The sequence below is a fragment of the Protopterus annectens genome, chromosome 3.part0 (assembly GCF_019279795.1).
Source record: "Protopterus annectens isolate FY-2018-M chromosome 3.part0, PAN1.0, whole genome shotgun sequence".
Taxonomy (NCBI): domain Eukaryota; kingdom Metazoa; phylum Chordata; order Ceratodontiformes; family Protopteridae; genus Protopterus; species Protopterus annectens.
In genome coordinates this window covers 1611205811-1611223785 of record NC_056731.1, presented here as the reverse complement: position 1 = coordinate 1611223785, position 17975 = coordinate 1611205811, and the positions used below count along the sequence as shown (strand labels likewise).

Sequence of the window (17975 nt, the reverse complement as noted above, 5' to 3'; positions counted from 1 at the left end):
TGGTATTGTATGAGGAAGTCAGGAGTGTCAGAAAAGTATGTAAGAGTGGTACAGGATATGTACGAGGGTAGTGTGACAGTGGTGAGGTCTGCGGTGGGAGTGACGGATGCGTTTAAGTTGGAGGTAGGGTTACATCAAGGATCAGCTCTGAGCCCTTTCTTATTTTCAATGGTGATGGACAGGTTGACAGACGAGATCAGACAGGAGTCCCCATGAACTATGATGTTTGCAGATGACATTGTGATCTGTAGTGAGAGTAGGGAACAGGTGAATGAGACCCTGGAGAAATGGAGATATGCTCTAGAGAGAAGAGGAATGAAGGTCATCAGGGCTAAGACAGAATATATGTGTGTGAATGAGAGGGAGGATAGAGGAATGGTGAGGATGCAAGGAGTAGAGGTGGCGAAGGTGGATGAGTTTAATTACTTGGGGTCAATAGTTCAGAGTAACGGTGTGTGTGGAAGAGAGGTGAAGAAGAGAGTACAGGCAGGATGGAGTGGGTGGAGAAGAGTGTCAGGAGTGATTTGTGACAAACGAGTACCTGTAAGAGTGAAAGGGAAGGTCTACAAGAGGGTAGTGAGACCAGCTATGTTATATGGGTTGGAGACAGTGTCATTGACAAAAAGGCAGGAGTTTGAGCTGGATGTGGCAGAATTAAAGATGTTAAGATTTGCACTGGGTGTGACGAGGGTGGACAGGATTAGGAATAAGTATATTAGAGGGTCAGCCCAGGTTGGAAGGTTTGGAGACAAAGCCAGAGAGGCACGATTACGTTGGTTTGGACATGTGCTGAGGAGGGATGCTGAGTATATTGGGGAGAAAGATGCTAAGAATGAAGCTGCCAGGTAACAGGAAAAGAGGAAGGCCTAAGATAAGGTTTATGGATGTGGTGAGAGAAGACATGCAGGTGGTTGGTGTGACAGAGCAAGATGCAGAGGACAGGAAGAAATGGAAACAGGTGATCTGCTGTGGCGACCCCTAACGGGAACAGCTGAAAGAAGATGATGATGATGATGATACCCCATAATACCATTGATGCTTATTCCATATATACTGTTTGTGAACATCAGTTTTTTTGTGATTTCCACCTCTCAAGAAGCCGAACTACTACACTGACAGTACCTAATCAGTTACTTGAATATTCCCCTCATATCTAACTCGTCTCTCATGCAACACAACCTTCCTATTAAAACTAGGTATATTAACCCAAAAACTAAAAAAATGCCAAAACCTCATTCTCAAATTCCTGAAGTTGACCATTAAAGCCCAATGGAATCTCACAATGTATGGTGACATCCACCCAAACCCTGGGCCATCCCCCACCAATGACTCAAGCCTTAGCAGTGCCGCTCCCCTTAACACTCACACCTTAAACAGATCTCCAATTTCTCTCCTGGTTTTACAGGGCAATTTCTTTCACTTTGATTCCTCTATTTATCAACAAGTTAAGGGTGTAGCCATGGGTTCGAAGATGGCTCCTGCATTCGCTAATTTGGTTCTGGCAGCATGGGAATTAAATACCCTTACACATTTGCCTGATTTTCAGTTTGTTAAATTATACACCAGATACATAGATGACATCTTTTTTGTTTGGGAGGGTGGCCAAAACAAGCTCAATTCTTTTTTAGATTCCCTTTCTGCTTCTATCCCATTTCTTACCTTCAAATTGTCTTCCTGTGGGTTACAGGCCACCTTTTTGGACACTATTGTCTCTTTTGATCCTGTCTCCTTATCCTGGTCTTCTTCTTTGCACAGAAAAACCACTTTCAGGAATAATTACTTGGACTACACTAGCATGCATCCTTTATTTATGAAACATAATATGGCCAGGGGACAGTTCATTCGTATTTCTAGGTTAGTTAGTGATGACAATGTTTTCTTAAAGGAATGTTTCTTACTTAAATCTTTTCTCCTTGACAGACACTACCCTGAAAATATTTTAGATTCCATTATTGCTGAAGTCGCTGATGCTAGACCCTTTAAGTTTCCTCCCATTATTAAAACAGGTTTTCTGCCTAATAAGGTTAAAATTACTTCTAACCCTAGCACTACGCTTATTCATGATAACATTGACAACACCCCTTCAAATGATTCTGCCATTTCCTCCCAAACTATTCCTGCTCGAGACTGGACAGTAGCCTTCCCAGTACCTATTTGTAGGGATTCCTCACATATTAAAAATATCATTTCCAATAACTGGGACATTTTGACCAATAGCCAGGAAGTTTCCAATAAATTAGGTTCTTCCCCCTTATTTTTATACAAAAAAACTAAAACACTAAGATTGGCTTTTGAAAATAGAGACTCTAACTTTCTTATTGACCCATGCTCACCTTCTTCTCCTGTTTCTGGCATGTTTTCTTGTGGTGTATGTGTTGCCTGTCCATATATTTTTATAGGTAATTCTTTCACTTTTACTCACAATAACTTCACATTACATTTTCACAAACATTTTGACTGTAAGTCAGATAACGTAGTTTATGCTGCAGTTTGCACTTCCTGCCCAGCATTTTACATTGGCAAGACCACTAGAGTTTTTTCCACAAGAATTAAGGAACATTTAGCAGCATTGAGGAATAATGACAGTAAGAATGCCTTGTATAAACACAAACTACTTTGTCATAATTTCACTGGTTTTCAATTTTTAGTTTTACATAAGGTGGATTCTTTTTTTGGAGATGTCAACAACTTATTAGAGGTCAAAGAGTTACTGTGGCAGTTAAAACTTAATGCAGATTCCCCTCCTGGTTTGAATGAAACCTTAAATGTTAAGTGTGTATTAAGGTGGGGGCACTGATTTTGTGTTTCATGTGCTTGAGGGTGGACACATTCTTCTTATATGATTGACATTTTTTATACTCACTTATATTTCACTGTGACATTTGATTGACACTTGCACTCTAGTTCTTTCATTGGACATTTATTATTACCTGATATACTCTATAGGTTGAAGCTGTTTATTACCGCCTTCTTTTCATTATATTATGTCACTTCACCACATTTTTGTATCATTGTCTGAAGAAGTCCTGTCTACTATTAAAGGGACGAAAGCTTATTACTGGCTCCTTCGTCTTCCATTTGTTTCAGAAGTTTCTTTGTTATTTTCATCATATTCTTCTGGTTCTGTGACAGTCTTTTTGTAATATATATATATATATATATATATATATATATATATATATATATATATATATTGTATACTGTTTGTTTTATTTTTGTATTCATTTATTTAGCCTTTGTTGACTAATTAATCCAACTAGGCTAGTGACCTCTTTCAAGGGAAACCTGAGGTGTTGTTTGTACTACTTTAAATTGTAAGTAAAGTTCAAAAAGGTTAAGATAATTGTTCTTTTGTTTGAAAAAAATATGGTTACTATTCTGTGCTTTCTAGATCTTTCCATTAAAAATCTTATCAGTTGTACGTCCAGCCTTTGAATTTGGCAGATATGATTAATTTTTTAGCCTCTTTCTGAAAATTGCAGTATTTTGTTGAATAGTTGAATTATTTCTTCATTGTATTTCCTGTTACAAAAGTTTAAGGTATTTTTGGCCTCTTTCTAAGTATTTGCCAGATTTGTCAGAAAACGATTTATTGATGGGTTGTGTAGCCATGATAAATTTTGTCTTAGAACCGCCCATAAATGTTTTTTATTTCTTTTATTATTTTTGTTACATTTAAAGGTAACCGTAAAGTATAAACCATGCCGTCATCTGCAAATGTGTTTATGCTTGGGACAAGCAGCAAAAGTTATGGATGTTAAGTATTGGCAGTTCCACAAAGATCATTTCATGCAGTGTGCGCTAATGAAGTAATGTGCAGTTAAATTGTATTGACTTGTAGTCAATATTATTATTACAAAAAGGATAAGTTCATTACATTGTATTCGTAAGTTGTATGCAGAAAGTGAAGATCCACTCTCAAACGGAGAAGATAAAATGCTACAACCCATTAAAAATGTTGCATTTCCTAGCAGAATCCACCCTACAAGTGAATACTGTGATGACTGAGAAGGGTTCATAATGGAGATGACCATCAAAATATTGCTCTTGTTGGATCACTTCTCTTACAAGAGTGGTATTGATAGGTACTGACTGGGCAGAAGGTCAATGCTAGTTTTATGTGGCTTGTATGCATATACCCTTGACTAGATGCAAACAGTATGAAAACCATGTCTCAGTAAAGAACAAAGTCTGCATGTTATTTGAACACATTGTGTGAGGAAATTTATTTTCATGTAGATGTTACAGTAGGAGTGTCCCACAGTTACACCTCTTACGTCTTTCACAAATTGCTGGGTGTCAGTTTTGGGAGTGTAATGAGTTGGCAGATTTTAAAAAATCCAAAAAACAAAACTCAGCCAGCAGATCATGGCAAGCTATATAACTTGTACAGCTTGCCATGATCTTCTGGCTGAGTTTTGTTTTTTGGATTTTGTTTTGAGCCGTGCAGTTGCTGTATGGGCAGGAAACCATTTCAGTCTGAGATTTTAAAAAATCCCTACAGAGTACTCTCCCAGAAATACTGGGTGAGCAAATGAATGTTACTAAGAAAATGATTCTTTTGAGCTGAGATATAGGAATTGAATTGCCAGTAACTAATGAAACGATTCTTTTGAGTTGAATTGCCTAAACTTAGCAAGACCTTGTTAAGTTTAATTCTATTGGTCGCCAAAAATAATTACTAGAAAATGGAAATAAAATCTAAACCAAACATATCTGAAGTATTGAATACTATAAGAGAGAGAAAAGAACTGGAAGTGGAATCCTTAGAAAAGGGAAGGAGGAAATTACAGAGAAGTCAATGTAATTTGTGGGAAAAATAAATGCTGAATAATGCTGAAGAGGAGGAGTGAGATTTAAGAGAAGGCAGGAATTGAGTAATTTATGTTATATTGGACTGAATAACAATTGTTATAAAGGAAGAAAACATGTATATTGTATATAAATGAAAAAAAAAATTAACGTAGTTTGTCGTCTTTACTATTAATGTATATGTGCATATTTCGTAAGTGATGATTTAATAAAAGTGCTTACAAATTGCTAGCTGTCATCTCTTGTGAGGCTGGGAATACTAGCCCTGCATCATACAGCTGTAAAGCTGTACTGAGATGTATCATTCTTCACAAGTGCTCTTGAGGCTGTTGACTTTACCCACACTTCTGTAAAGGCCTCTTCAAAATGTGATGGCTAGTACTACATCAGACTGCCGGGCTGGGTGGTCAGCAAATGACCATATATGTCATTAATACCACCTTTCCATGGTATCATGTCCTACTGCCGTATGTTGTGAATCTTTGTCCCAAGACTTAAGTTCCTCACCATGGACATTCCTTCAAAATATTTGTATTTGTGTGGGGTAGACAGAAATAGGGGTGTGTCAGTACTGATGCATAGGAGATTGAGATTGAGCTTGGGGTACGTAAGTGTGTGGTGGGAGGTGACTGTAGATAAGTAAGTTGAGGAGTAAATGAAAAAAGGTGAGTAACAATAACTTTCCTTTATAGACCCAATCAAGACATAGGTGAAGCTGAGGGCAGGGATTTTGTTTAAACAATTTAACAAGGACAGAGCGGGTGGGGGACATATAATTATTGGAAGGAACTCTAATGCAGTTATAAATTAAAAACTAAAGTGGTTATTTCAGGGAGTTGAATTTCTTATGTCAGAAAGAGTAAGGTGATCTAATGGATGTTTGAAGGGAAAAGCAGCCTGAAAAAAATAATTTATTTATTTTTGCAATATGAGCATCAACAGACTAGTACATGGGATTTGAATTTGGTTGAGTAGGCTTCAGCTAAGGAAGGAGATGGTGTGCATATAAAAAAAAAACGGGGGGGCGGTGTTCAAAGCATGCTTTGGTCAAAGTGGTGCGTGGAAGAAAGGAAATCAGTGATAGCTGTAATCTGTGGAAATAAGGGTAGAAAGGAGAAAGTGCTGAAAAAAAGGATAGTACAGATGATTGAGGAAAACTCGAGGGAAGCAGAGAGCAAAGGGTTAATAGAAAGACACAAAAGCTTCAGTCTGTCTTGAGTTTCGATTTTTCAGAGCAGTTATATATAACTTCAGCTTTTCTATATGTTATTATTTTCTGACTCTGCCATGTTCCCTTTCAACCTCAGCAGCATAATTAACTAGTGGCATAGACAATGGTGATTACCAGAAATCTAATCAAATGGAGAAACTGTGGTGGCTGTTCAATATAGTATTATTACAACCCCTTACCTATACAAGCATTAAATGGATCTCACTGCCAAAAGAATATAGATCAGTAGGAAGGAAAAATATCACTAATGTTTTAACTATGTTGTCTTCTCTGTCTCATTTTAGTAACTTGAGGTCAGTAGAATACACTACATCAAGATGGTTCCTGCTTGAGGAACTTAAGTAAAAATTAGATCTCTAGAGGAAGCCCTTCAACTCATCCTGCCTGTGTTAGAGAGCATAGGTGTGAGTTCTGACCTGCTAGTAAGAGTGGAGTACAAATCGGGATGGCTTTCAGACTGTCTGCAATCACTGCTTTAGTTGGAATTGAAAAATTATTTGTAATCATCAGACCTTAATATCTGCAGTCATCACCTTAAATCCATAGTAGCAAAACTGCTAGTGTTCCTCCATGCCTCAAGGATGCATTAATCTTTATGTGCAAACTCTAGTGACACAGTGCAGTTCATTTGCTAATATTCTGTGTGCATCCACTGCAGGAGCTTGGAGCATCTGGAGACACTGAGATTTTCTTAAAGCTCCTTTCTGGAGTTACTAATACAATAAGCTACTAATGTATTCATTTAACATGCTGCAGTGTTACCCAGAGCTTTTAAATGAATCCCAGTACTGCACTCAAACTCCATTGGCAACTGCCAGTCACGCCTGCTAACAGCTTTCACCCAGGGCAGCCACCCACTTTGCCCATCCCCAGTTATATCATTACAAGGGGCATTTCATAGCCAGCCATTTAATCTGGACGGTGTTTAGTGTTTCATGATCACATTACAGCATCAATCGGTATTCTTAGTGGTCAGTGGTTCTCCCCGTGTAACCATCAGTACTCTCACCCCAGCAGTGAGAGGGCATGCCCTTGGTTGGTTCATCCCCAGTGCCAGCACATCTATCCATTAAATTCTTAAATCTCATTTCTGCAAATGGGAGGGAACTTCAGCCTCATAGCCTAGACATGTCCCTGGCTGTGATATAGTTAAATGTTTATTTTCATCAACAAGCCCATAACTACATTAAAATATTTATTTAATATGTTTAAAAACTAGTTCACGGAAGTTGACTCTCATGTTCGAAACTTGGAACTTGTGCAAATTCCTTACTGGAACAGCTACTTTTTAGAAGAGACCAGTCTGAAGTAAAATTGCTTGCACAGCACATCTATTGTTGCATTCGACCCTCATATTTTGTTTTCTTTGCCATATGTTTTCAGCACTTGTTTTCAGTTGCTAACTTCAGTGATGTTGGAGTTGCTTTCATTCTGTGATGTCACTGTGATGATTAAGTAAGTGAAAATGAGCTTAGAAGTAATTCTGCTAACATCCAAGAAAAGAATTGCTTATTTTTTGCTGCAGATTTACTATAAGGTTAATTTGCCCTTTTCAGAAACTGTTTTCTGTTATGGTAATACTTAATTTGTGCTCAAGCACAAATGATACTTGTCAGTCTTGTAGCTGACTGTAGAGACATTTGTGATGCTTTGCACTAAAATGTTTATGCTAAGTATCTGCCTTAATTTGTCCCATTGTTTTACAGAAACAGTGTGTGTATACTGAATCCACAGTACTGGCTGTGAAAAATGAGATGTATTATATTCTGCAGTGCAGTTTAATGCTGGTAGTTCAGTAAACACTCATCGCATGTGGGTTGGAAAGATAAACATTTTCAGTTTAAATAAGTTCCTCATATTTATGTAGAAAGAGTACCAAGTTTAAATAAACTGAAACCAGGGCAAGCCACATTTGGCAAACTCTTCAGTAACCAGGGCTAATGCTGAAAAGTAAAGTAAGGGCTGTCAAAATTAAATGGCAGGATGTTGGAGGGGAAGATGTTGAGTTTGTAACATTCTTGAAATAAACTGTCAACACAAATTGTTTTTTCTATTTGTTTATGGAATGGATTTTCTTTTCTGTTTGTTAGGTGTATCATATCACTTGTTTTTCATGGTAGACCTGAAGTATTGAACAATAATTTTCAGTCAGGAGAATGAAGCATCTAGTTTTACTCTTTTCTTATCTAATTAGTATTATGACATTGGAAGAGTTGCATATCCACTGATATACAGTTATATATCAGCTGTACAGAATGTGAGTAAAGTAAATGTAATTTTGGCTCAGTGTGTGTTTTTTAAATGAATTTTCTCTTGTCTCACTTTCTGCTTTTAAAAGTATTTAGCAGGCTAAGAGTAAATGTTCTTTCACCCTATCTTTTCTGATGTTTGTTTTTTCTTTTCCCCAGCATAAGACGGCACCAGGAGCGACGAGCAATTTTAACTCCTGTCCTGACAGATTTTTCTGTGAGAATCATTGCTGCCCCTGCCATTGTTTTCACAAAGCTGATTTCCCCAGAAAATTTACAGATAGAGGTTGGTAGAATGGTACATTTTTGTTTGTGTACTCTTAATAGAGTTAATGTTTGTAACAAAAGAAAATGAAATGTCACTGTCTGTAATAGCATGTCCTATCTACAGGACTTGGTTATTAACCACTGTTGCATTGCAGAAACACTGCAGCTGCCAGACTACTGCCATGGGGGCCAGCTGTTACTGAGATCACTTTTTCACCCATGGTATTTAACTGGGAAACACTGCCTCTGATTTGCACCTGTTGTTACTTCACTCATTGGCATAGAGTGATAAGACCCTGACTGCATGCATACCAGATGACCAGAGTAAGATTAGTGGATCGAATGCTGGAAGAAACAGGTGGAAGAAGATGGGATTGATTGGCTATTTTTGGCTCATCCATCTTGAGTGAAAGACAGTGGTCATCTGACTTGCTATATTACAGACAGCAGTCAAAGAAAGTATATCTTGAATGCTACAGTAGTTAGGAGCTAACCTTACTCCCTGACAAGCCACATATGTGGTAGCCTTCACAGGACATGTGAGGAAACTTGCACACCCTGATACTACATGAACCTTATTTCTTGAGTAACAGTTTTTAAGGGTTGTACAGCATACATGCCTACATTTGAGGTTATTGAAACTTGCACACCCTTAGCACATGTTAAGCCCCTATTGCGGGGATAAGGCCCTATACCATAAAAATCCTGATGACTGTCTAGATAATGGTCTAGTATGACAGTAAGGTCGTTTGTGAGTAAGGCTAAAGCTATGATTTTGCCCTTTGCTTTGGATGCGAACAACCGTGCTTATTTTAAGAAGAAATTGCAAAGGAGCCTAAACACATGGTCTTATTCAGATTTTATGTTCTGTAAAAAGAAAAGTGTTAAGCACAGTTTAGAAATCAACAACAGAAGTGAAAAAGGTATGACTAGGAAAAAGGACATGACAAAATGCAGAAGGTGTAAATATTGCAGGCTTTTAGATACCCCAATGTAACTGTCACCATTTATTACAGAATTATTGGGTGCACAAGTTATTTTGACTGTAATGCAAAGGGGTTGATTATTTAGCACTGCACTCTTTGTGTAGTGCAGTCTTTGTGGGAAATATGAGAGAGCATTATGTTCTAGAATGTATGAGTACACATGTGACATCAAAAGTAAAAATAAAAACAAACAATGCCCTTTACAGGCATTCCAATGAAAGTAAGAATTTTATTTTTTTTATTTTTATTTTTATTTTGAAGTGTCAAGGGTGGTTTATGGGAAACCAGGCTGAAATATAGGGAGTCTGGTGTGGCAGCTTCAGTTGAATTCCATGTAGCACCTTGGTTTTATTTCAGTGTTATTAAGCAAGCTATTAATATATTTAGATTTTATGTTTATGACTTTTTGTTACTAAGTGCTGCATTGTCATATGACACATTGTGAAATCACGTGACCTTTAAAGGCTGTATATAAATGATTCATTTTTTAAGTAATTCAGATTCTGATGAAGACTTGAACTGTTAAGTTGGATGAAAGAGCTAAATCTTGTATTCAAAACAGTGACGCTTATCAAATTGGTATTTTTTTATTTGGTTAATGGTTAGATATACTAACTGCTCATTCTAAGTAGATGCAAACTTTATAATTACAGAATGATTGGCACTGGAAGTACATCTTTTATGATTCCCCATCCCACCTGGACAGCTGTCCTCCAGACATGTCATCAGTTGGCCCATTCATTCCTCCTTCCTGATGGAAGAAGCCAGGAAAAAGGAGGAGAAGCCAGAGACCATGCCTGTCATTACATTTTTATGCATAGTTCAGTACCTGGTTGTGTTGATCTTCCTAAGAATGTGTGCGCCTGCACACTCGTGGTGCTGTGCTGGAGAGCATGTTTTCCTTGATTTAGTTTATACCACTGTCTCATTGCGTAATAACATAATACCAGCTCAGACCTCTGATTTAAGTTCGTCCCATGGTATGGATGAACCAGTATCCATCTCTCCCCAGCTGTCTTTAGACTGTCTGCATCACAGTCATTTTATTGTATATGAGCAAGTCTAATAGACAGGAAATGAGTGTCATGTGGTTCACCTTTTTGACGAAGGTAGTCACAGATGAGACCTCATGGAGGCTGGTCACAAAACCAGGTTTTCTGACTTTTCTGTTAAGCATTGTGAGCGACATTATCAGTGCTATATGGTGTCATAGCCAGCCTTAGGCATAGGCCAACTAGGCGGCCGCCTAGGGCGCCGGTCTAGCAGGGGAGCTTTTCCAGTATTTATTTGTTGTAGGTAGACCAAGATGGGGGCACCGTGTGTTGTGGTGGGGGCATTATGGAGCCCTTTTGCCTAGGGCACCAGTTGGCCTAAGGCCGCTCCTGTATGGTGTCATAGGTTCATAGGTGTATACTAGGTTAATGACCACTAGGGTCCTTGTAAGCCTAGCTATACAAACTAAATATGACACACAGAATTGATTTATATAAGGTGATTTACTGACTGCCTCTGTCCATCAGAGACATAGGAGGCAGACCAGTGGTGAATTTTGGATTACCCATCCATTGGTCCAAGTTGCAGTTAAAGAAGGATATGGAGCAACTCTGCTTCACACAGATGAGGAGTCTGTTCCACAGAATGGGAATTCTCTGAGAAATATTTCTGTTTCTCCAACATGTCCAATTTACTTTACAAGCAAAATTTAGGTCTTTTAATCTATTAGTCATGATGTTGTTTGTTTTGTAGATGTGCAAAAGATTCAGCAAAAGAGGGTTCAGGCATGCACTGTATGCCAGATAGGGCTTTGAGGTGATCAGCTTAGGATCTTGTGTTTTCTCCATGTATTCTTTTTGTAAGGAGCCTTTCTGGATGTTCCAGTTGCTTTATGAATCTGGTCAGGTACATACCAAAGGGGACATTCTATTCTATGATGGGCTTGATGAGGGCAGAGTACAGTGGTATGATGACTTTTCCACACCTAGATGCCATGCTCTTGCTTATGGATTGAACAACGTACAATGTTGGTTGAAGGCTAGGTTATTGTCTACATTAGTTCCTAGATCCCTGACTAGTAAATCAACTTTTAAGGGTGTTTTATTGATGACAAAGTTTCCAGGGGTGGCAGGCTTCCCAAAAGGTATTGTAATGCATTTCTTGGTATTGAGTTTTAAGCTATGGCTTTGGCACCAAGTGTTTGTATTAGACCTTCCTGAAGGATGTTCTCATCTTGGGGAATTCAGTAGTTGCTCCCAGTTTGCAATCATCTGTGAATTTCATTCACCAGAGATGTTTGACATTGGCTTTGACATCAGAGAAGTAGATGCCAAAGAGGAGTGGGCCTAGCACAGAGCCCTGGGGGAACTCCAGTGGTGGCCTCAACTTTCTGGGTCTTGTCAGTGAGCCAGCTAGCTATTTAGCGTGTTATAAAGGGGTTTAATACTTGGTTCTGTAAATTTGTTGACAATGACTGAGTGGGGTATTGTATCAAATGCCTTAGCATCAAGGTAGACATTATGCATAGTTTTCAGTAAGCATGACCTACCTTTGACAAAGCCAAACCGGGATGGATCCAGTGTCTGGAGGTTTCCAATTTCTTTTTTTTTCCATGGCGTTGCAAATAAGACTAGTCAGACTAATGGGTTTGTGGTTTCCAGGATCTGTTGAAGGGCCTCCCTTATGAAGGAGGAGGAGGAGGACTGTCACAGACCTCCATTTAAGTGGCACAAAGCCTGTTTTAAGACTGTTGTTAAAGAATGACTCAGGGTCCTGGTAAGTCGTATTTTAGACTATTCAGAAGGCATACTGGGATGTTATTGGGGCTCACTGAGTCTGTGTTCTTAGCTTTAGTGAGCTCAGCTAGTACATGCTCCCTAATTATAGTTGGAGGGGTTATGATTGAGGGTATTATTGGGGGGATGGTTGGGGGTGAGAGGGAGGATAAAGTTGGAACTGAATTTGTTCTCTAACAGTTTCACTATATCATCTGGCTCAGTGAATGTGGCACCATTAAGCATCAGCTCAGCACATTGCTGTGTGGTGCCCTTAGGTTTCTGACTTAGCTGTAGAAGGCCTTATGGTTATATTTCACTTGGGACGATATCTTAATGTCAGAGTTGGCTTTGCTTGACATAGTTTGCTCTCTTAGTTGCTTACTTACTTTGATGAGAGAGTTTTTATCTTTATGGGAATTACTCTTCCTGATTTTTGCCATATTATTTTTCCTTTTGTTGTATGTCCTGTTTAATTTGGGTTGTCACTAGGGCAGTTTGTTTCTGGAGCTACTCCTGGTATAAATTCTGCTGGGCACAGCAGCCTCTGTTCAGCCATTGGCATGGTTGCACAGAGTTTCTGAGAACACTTCAGCATAGGCTAGTGTGTTCTCAGGGTTTGGAGGGGCACTGAATTTTGACAAACCATCACTTAGTAGCAGGTAATTTGCCTTGGAATAGTTCCTGTTACTGGTGTTAATGGGATTACAAAGTTGATTTTGATTTCAAAGAAGGCAGCTTTATGGTCGGACCTTACTAGAGAAGACGAGACATTTGGGGGGACAGCGTTCTCCCATATTTGTGAGCACAAGATCCAGTATGTTGGAGCCTTTTGTGGGCATATTTACTGTTTGTTCAAGGGTATTTGTATTTATGAAGTGCAGGAATCTCTTATGCCTGTAGATTTATGGCCGTGTAGGATTCCCAGTCTGTAGAAGGGTAGTTAAAGTCTCTCATAAGTAGGTTGTTAGGTTGGATGGTAAGTGTCTGCAGTAGGTCAAAGCATGCATTGTGAGCTTCTGTGGAAGATGACCACCTATAGCTTGGTAGGGTATAGCACATGATTTTGTCTATGGTGATCTGCATGTAGAGGAACTCCAGCTTGTCATCCTGTTTGACCACCCTAGATGTATGCTTGTTGATGTTTATTGAGACACCTCCTCCTTTAGCCCTTGTCTCTGCAGCTACTGGACTAAAAATGTGGAAGGAACTGAAACCCTGCACTGCCAGGACACTGTCTGCTACTTAAATCATGTCTCAGTAACTGCACACATATCTATAGTCTCGAGTGTGCATAGTGTTTTTTTATTTAGGCTCCTGCAATTGAGCAGTAACATCTTGAGGTTATTTTGAGTTGATTTTGCCATGGCTGTAGGTTTTTCATTTTGGCATTGCCTAAAAAAGGCACTATGGGAGTGGGAAGAACCTTAGCCAGTATTCAAAAAAACTAGACTGGGAAGGTGCAGACCATCCTTGGCAAAGCATTGTGGTCTGTTGACTATGTCCTCCCAAGCTGACAAATATCGAATCTCCTTAGAATGACACCAGAAAAACTGTCAGTTGTTGAAATTAATCATTTTTTGTTCATATTGTGGCATCATCCTTGGTAATTGTAGTAAGCTGCTCAGTGACAGGTATATACTAGCCTGAGACACATAGTCTGAAAGCGCTGCAATGTTTCTCTCTATATGGTCCAGGAAGGTACATTTCAAGTAATTTAAACCTTGATGGATTGTGATGGAATCATACGGGTAACCATGATGCAATGACTTGAATGCATGTGTGATTTAACTGATTCTGGCTCCATATAAGCAACTGACAGTTATCTTCTCCTTGTTCAGCCTGGGTAGAGGGGCATTAGTATATATTATAATGAAGTCCTCTATGATGATAGCCCTGGGAAGTGTGTCTGCTTGCTTTAAGGGGGCTTAGTGTTTGGGGCTCCACTGAGAGTGACAGTATATGTAACGTAATAAGAGAGAACATGTCCATTTTTTTAGTTGTTTAGTATTCTAATCTGCAGAAATATTTTTTTTTATTTTTAAAACACTTATTGAATTATCACTTGTGATTTAGGCAAACTTGCATTTATATAAAAGTAATCAAACAATGTTAACAAGTCCACATTTACAAACATTGTACATCACATATTGTTATCTATCATATAATCTAAGTACCTTTACATAAATTATTAAATTCCTGACTTTTCTTAAACCTCATTCCTCCTCCAAATCATTTTTTGCATGCATAGTTTCCACAGTTTCCAGTTTTTATGTAATTTACTTGTACCCTTTTCTAAAGATCCCGCTTTCTGTTCTTTTATCTCTGTTAAAATGTTCACTACTTCAAATATAGTTGGTTTAGATTTTGAGTTCTATTTTCTAGTGATTGCTTTTTTGGCAGCCACCAGAATTTTACTTAACAAGGCCTTACTATGCAATATTTTATATGCCCTACTAATTATCCTTTTTAACAGCAGATTCTGTTCTATATTCAGTTGAAAACTCAACTAGTGCAGGTCTTTAATTTAGGATTCTGCAGTCCTTTTCTCTTTGTCTATACTGTGATATCAATCCCTGGTAGGAAGGCAGTTAATAGCCTGCAGTCCAATTTTGTCATGGCCTCCTCCCATTCTGTTACCTTTCCTTCTCTAATTGTTTATTCCCAATACATTGGTTCCTTAGTTTCCCAGTAACTTTCAGCCCCCTTCTGTTTGATCCATGTTCCCATAATTGCAGTCATCCCTATCAGCAGAATCTCCTTTCGCCATTTGTGTGTTTGCTTAGTTCTTAGTATACTTTCTGCTAGCTTATGAATATAATATTCTGTATGACTGTTGTTATTCTCCTTAAGGATCTTTGTCCAGAATCCTATTCTTTACTTATTTCTTGAATTATCTTCCTGTGTCATCGTCCTCTCTCTCCACTTTAAATTGTAGCTTTCTGCTTGTGTTATGCATAAGAGCCGTAACTGTGTAGCTCTAAAATATCCCTTCAAATCAGATAATCCTGAACCTCCTTTTTCTATTGCGAGGATCAACTTATCCCACTTGACTGTTGCCCTCTTCCTCTCCCAAATAAAACCCTTCAGCTGTTCCACAAGTTCTCCTCTGGTTGATAAAAATATGCCTGACCTGTCTGTAAAACTATCCATGTCTATGGGCAAGAACTTCCAGTTTCTCAGTTTTTGTATTGTCTTTTAGTCCCTTCCCACATATCCTTAGCTGCCATAACTGAATTCTTTTTAATCCATACTCCTAACTTCTTCATTTTAATATGTCCCCATAAATATGGGTATTGCTGAACCCATTCATGTTAGGGGTACATATTTTATAGCTATAGCCTTTGCTTTATTTTCATCAGTTTTACAACCCAAAAAACCCAGAACTGTCTCAGAATATGCCACATGCAGGAAAAAATGCCAAGACTGAATCTAGGCTGGTTTTCAAAATAAAACAACCATTCATTTTTTTCATTCATTAAACTTAAGAGAATCCTGTTACAGGGGAAGAATGAGTCTTAAAATGTATTTCATATTTTCATCATTCAAGAATATTAAAATGGCAGAATATAGCACTAAAGAAATAATTTAGGAATTATTATGAGCCTAAAAATATTCCATTTATTTAGTCTTTATTATTAGCAAAAAGCCCAGGCTTAGTATAGATGCTTGTGCTACTGATCCAAAGATTGTGGATTTTGTGAGTTGCATGACTGAGGGATATGTGACAGAATAGTTTGTGTTATAAACAATGATCATTTAAGGGACAGGTGTTTAAGAGAAGCAAACTTGGACTTACCAAGTTGTGTGTGGAGCAAATGAAATTACAAATACATAGTTAAAGGAATTAACTAAAGAAACTGAAGTGTGTAAGAATGTGAGTCAAATAATAAAGTGAAAATGAAGCATAAAGTGAAAGTGCATACTAAGAATAATGCTGACAAAGAAGATAGCCCCTATTTGATTTTACAATTTAATAACCAGATGGTTGAGCTGATCTGTTGACCTTTTTCATATACTCTGGTATATAAGCACATAAAATCAGAACAAATAAAGACTATGGCAAATCAGTAAAGTGTATGGTAAGCTTTGTCTTGGTAATGGATTTAATGCAGCAAATAATGACATAACACATAGATAGTACATCACAGTACCATCACGCTCCTGGTCTCCACCTGATGTTAAGTAGGCATTGCTGGTAACCTTTCCAGTAGGTGAACATTCACTGCTTAATTGTTGCCATCCCTGGCAAGGTCCTCTGGCATAGGTTTCATTATTTGATCATAAGATGCTGACATTGTACTTTGGCAATTTGTTTTTAAGTGAAAAGGCCATCATCTGATCTGTGCTGGCCAGTTAAAAGAATTAAAAGAAAGAAGGTAAAGATAATATGTATTTCTGATTACAAGTGACTGTAACCTCAATAGCTGCAGCAGAGCTGCTGTTTCAATTCTTATGTCAATAATAGCCCACATTGAGTGTACCATGGGTTCATAGGTACTTCTAGGCTATGGATTTGTGAGGATCTGAAAGAAGCCTCCTCTTACATTCCCACAATAGTATTTAGGCCTTCTATTTTCCTAATGAATAACCCATAGGGGTCCGAACAAGGATACATTGGGAGATTTTCTTGTTGCCCCTAGCCATGAGGGACATGGGTGCTAACCCAAATCTTAATTTGTGGTTTCCATCCATTTGTGCAGTTACATTTGAACAGAGTAAGAGAAGTACTTTAATTACTTTCATAGAAGAGGTATTCTCTATGAGACATATCTATCCCTCCAAAATGTTCTGTTATGCTGCAAAAGAAATTGAGATCCTTAAAGCAGGTCCTCACACTACCATTAGACTAGTAAATGTGTAATAGGTCTGATGGAATAGGGTCTGTTGAGACTTTATACACGAGGCAGACGTCACCTCTTTGTTGCCTGTGTGATACCAAGAAGAGGGACAAGGCTTTGAGATAATCTGCATAATTTTTGTGAATTAGACCCTTGATTTTTTTTCTAGTGAGTGGGTTGTGACAAGTGTTTGGACAGCTACATACCATATGGAGTATTAATATTCAGTGATCAGCCTGATGAAAATAGATTGCATTGGAATGATTACATTTCTGGACCTGGGTGTCATACCTTTAGATGTAATCACATATCAACTATTGTATGGAAGTCTTATTGAAAAAAGACTTCCATACAATAGTTGATATGTGATTATCAAAGGACAGTTTGTTGTCGATGCAAGTTATAGGCAGCATGACTGAACTATGTATTGAGCCTGACAGAAACCACTTCATGTTGTAGGATGTGCCAGTACTAAGCAAAGGGGAATAGTCAAACACTATGTTGTTAACAAAGATTCTGTTAAATAATAAAAGATTCAGTGGTTCTGCACACGAAGACATCAAGCAGATTATGAATGAGATAAAACAAATAGCACTTTCATCAACAGATGTCAAAATGGAAGAAAAAAAACATGTTGAAATAGATGCCTTGAACATTGCAAGTAGAAGGGTCATCTGAGTGATGAATAATAATTTTAAGGTTATTATATAGTGCATTGTGAATATTTTTGTTTTTATTTACTTTTTTAAAGTTGTGATATAGTCTAAATCCTCTCTTGCACATAGATGTATTTCAAATGAGTATTTCTTTTTATTTTATTT

At 38.0% G+C, this 17975-nt stretch overlaps 1 protein-coding gene across 1 annotated transcript in view; it reads left to right on the top strand.

Moving 5' to 3' along the window:
• The window catches only part of VPS13B (vacuolar protein sorting 13 homolog B), a 5424989-nt gene that overhangs the window by 3455945 nt on the left and 1951069 nt on the right, over positions 1-17975 (top strand). The window contains exon 32 of the mRNA XM_044065647.1: positions 8452-8578. Within this exon, the coding sequence (XP_043921582.1) occupies positions 8452-8578 (127 nt within the window). The remainder of the gene's footprint in view (positions 1-8451; positions 8579-17975) is intronic.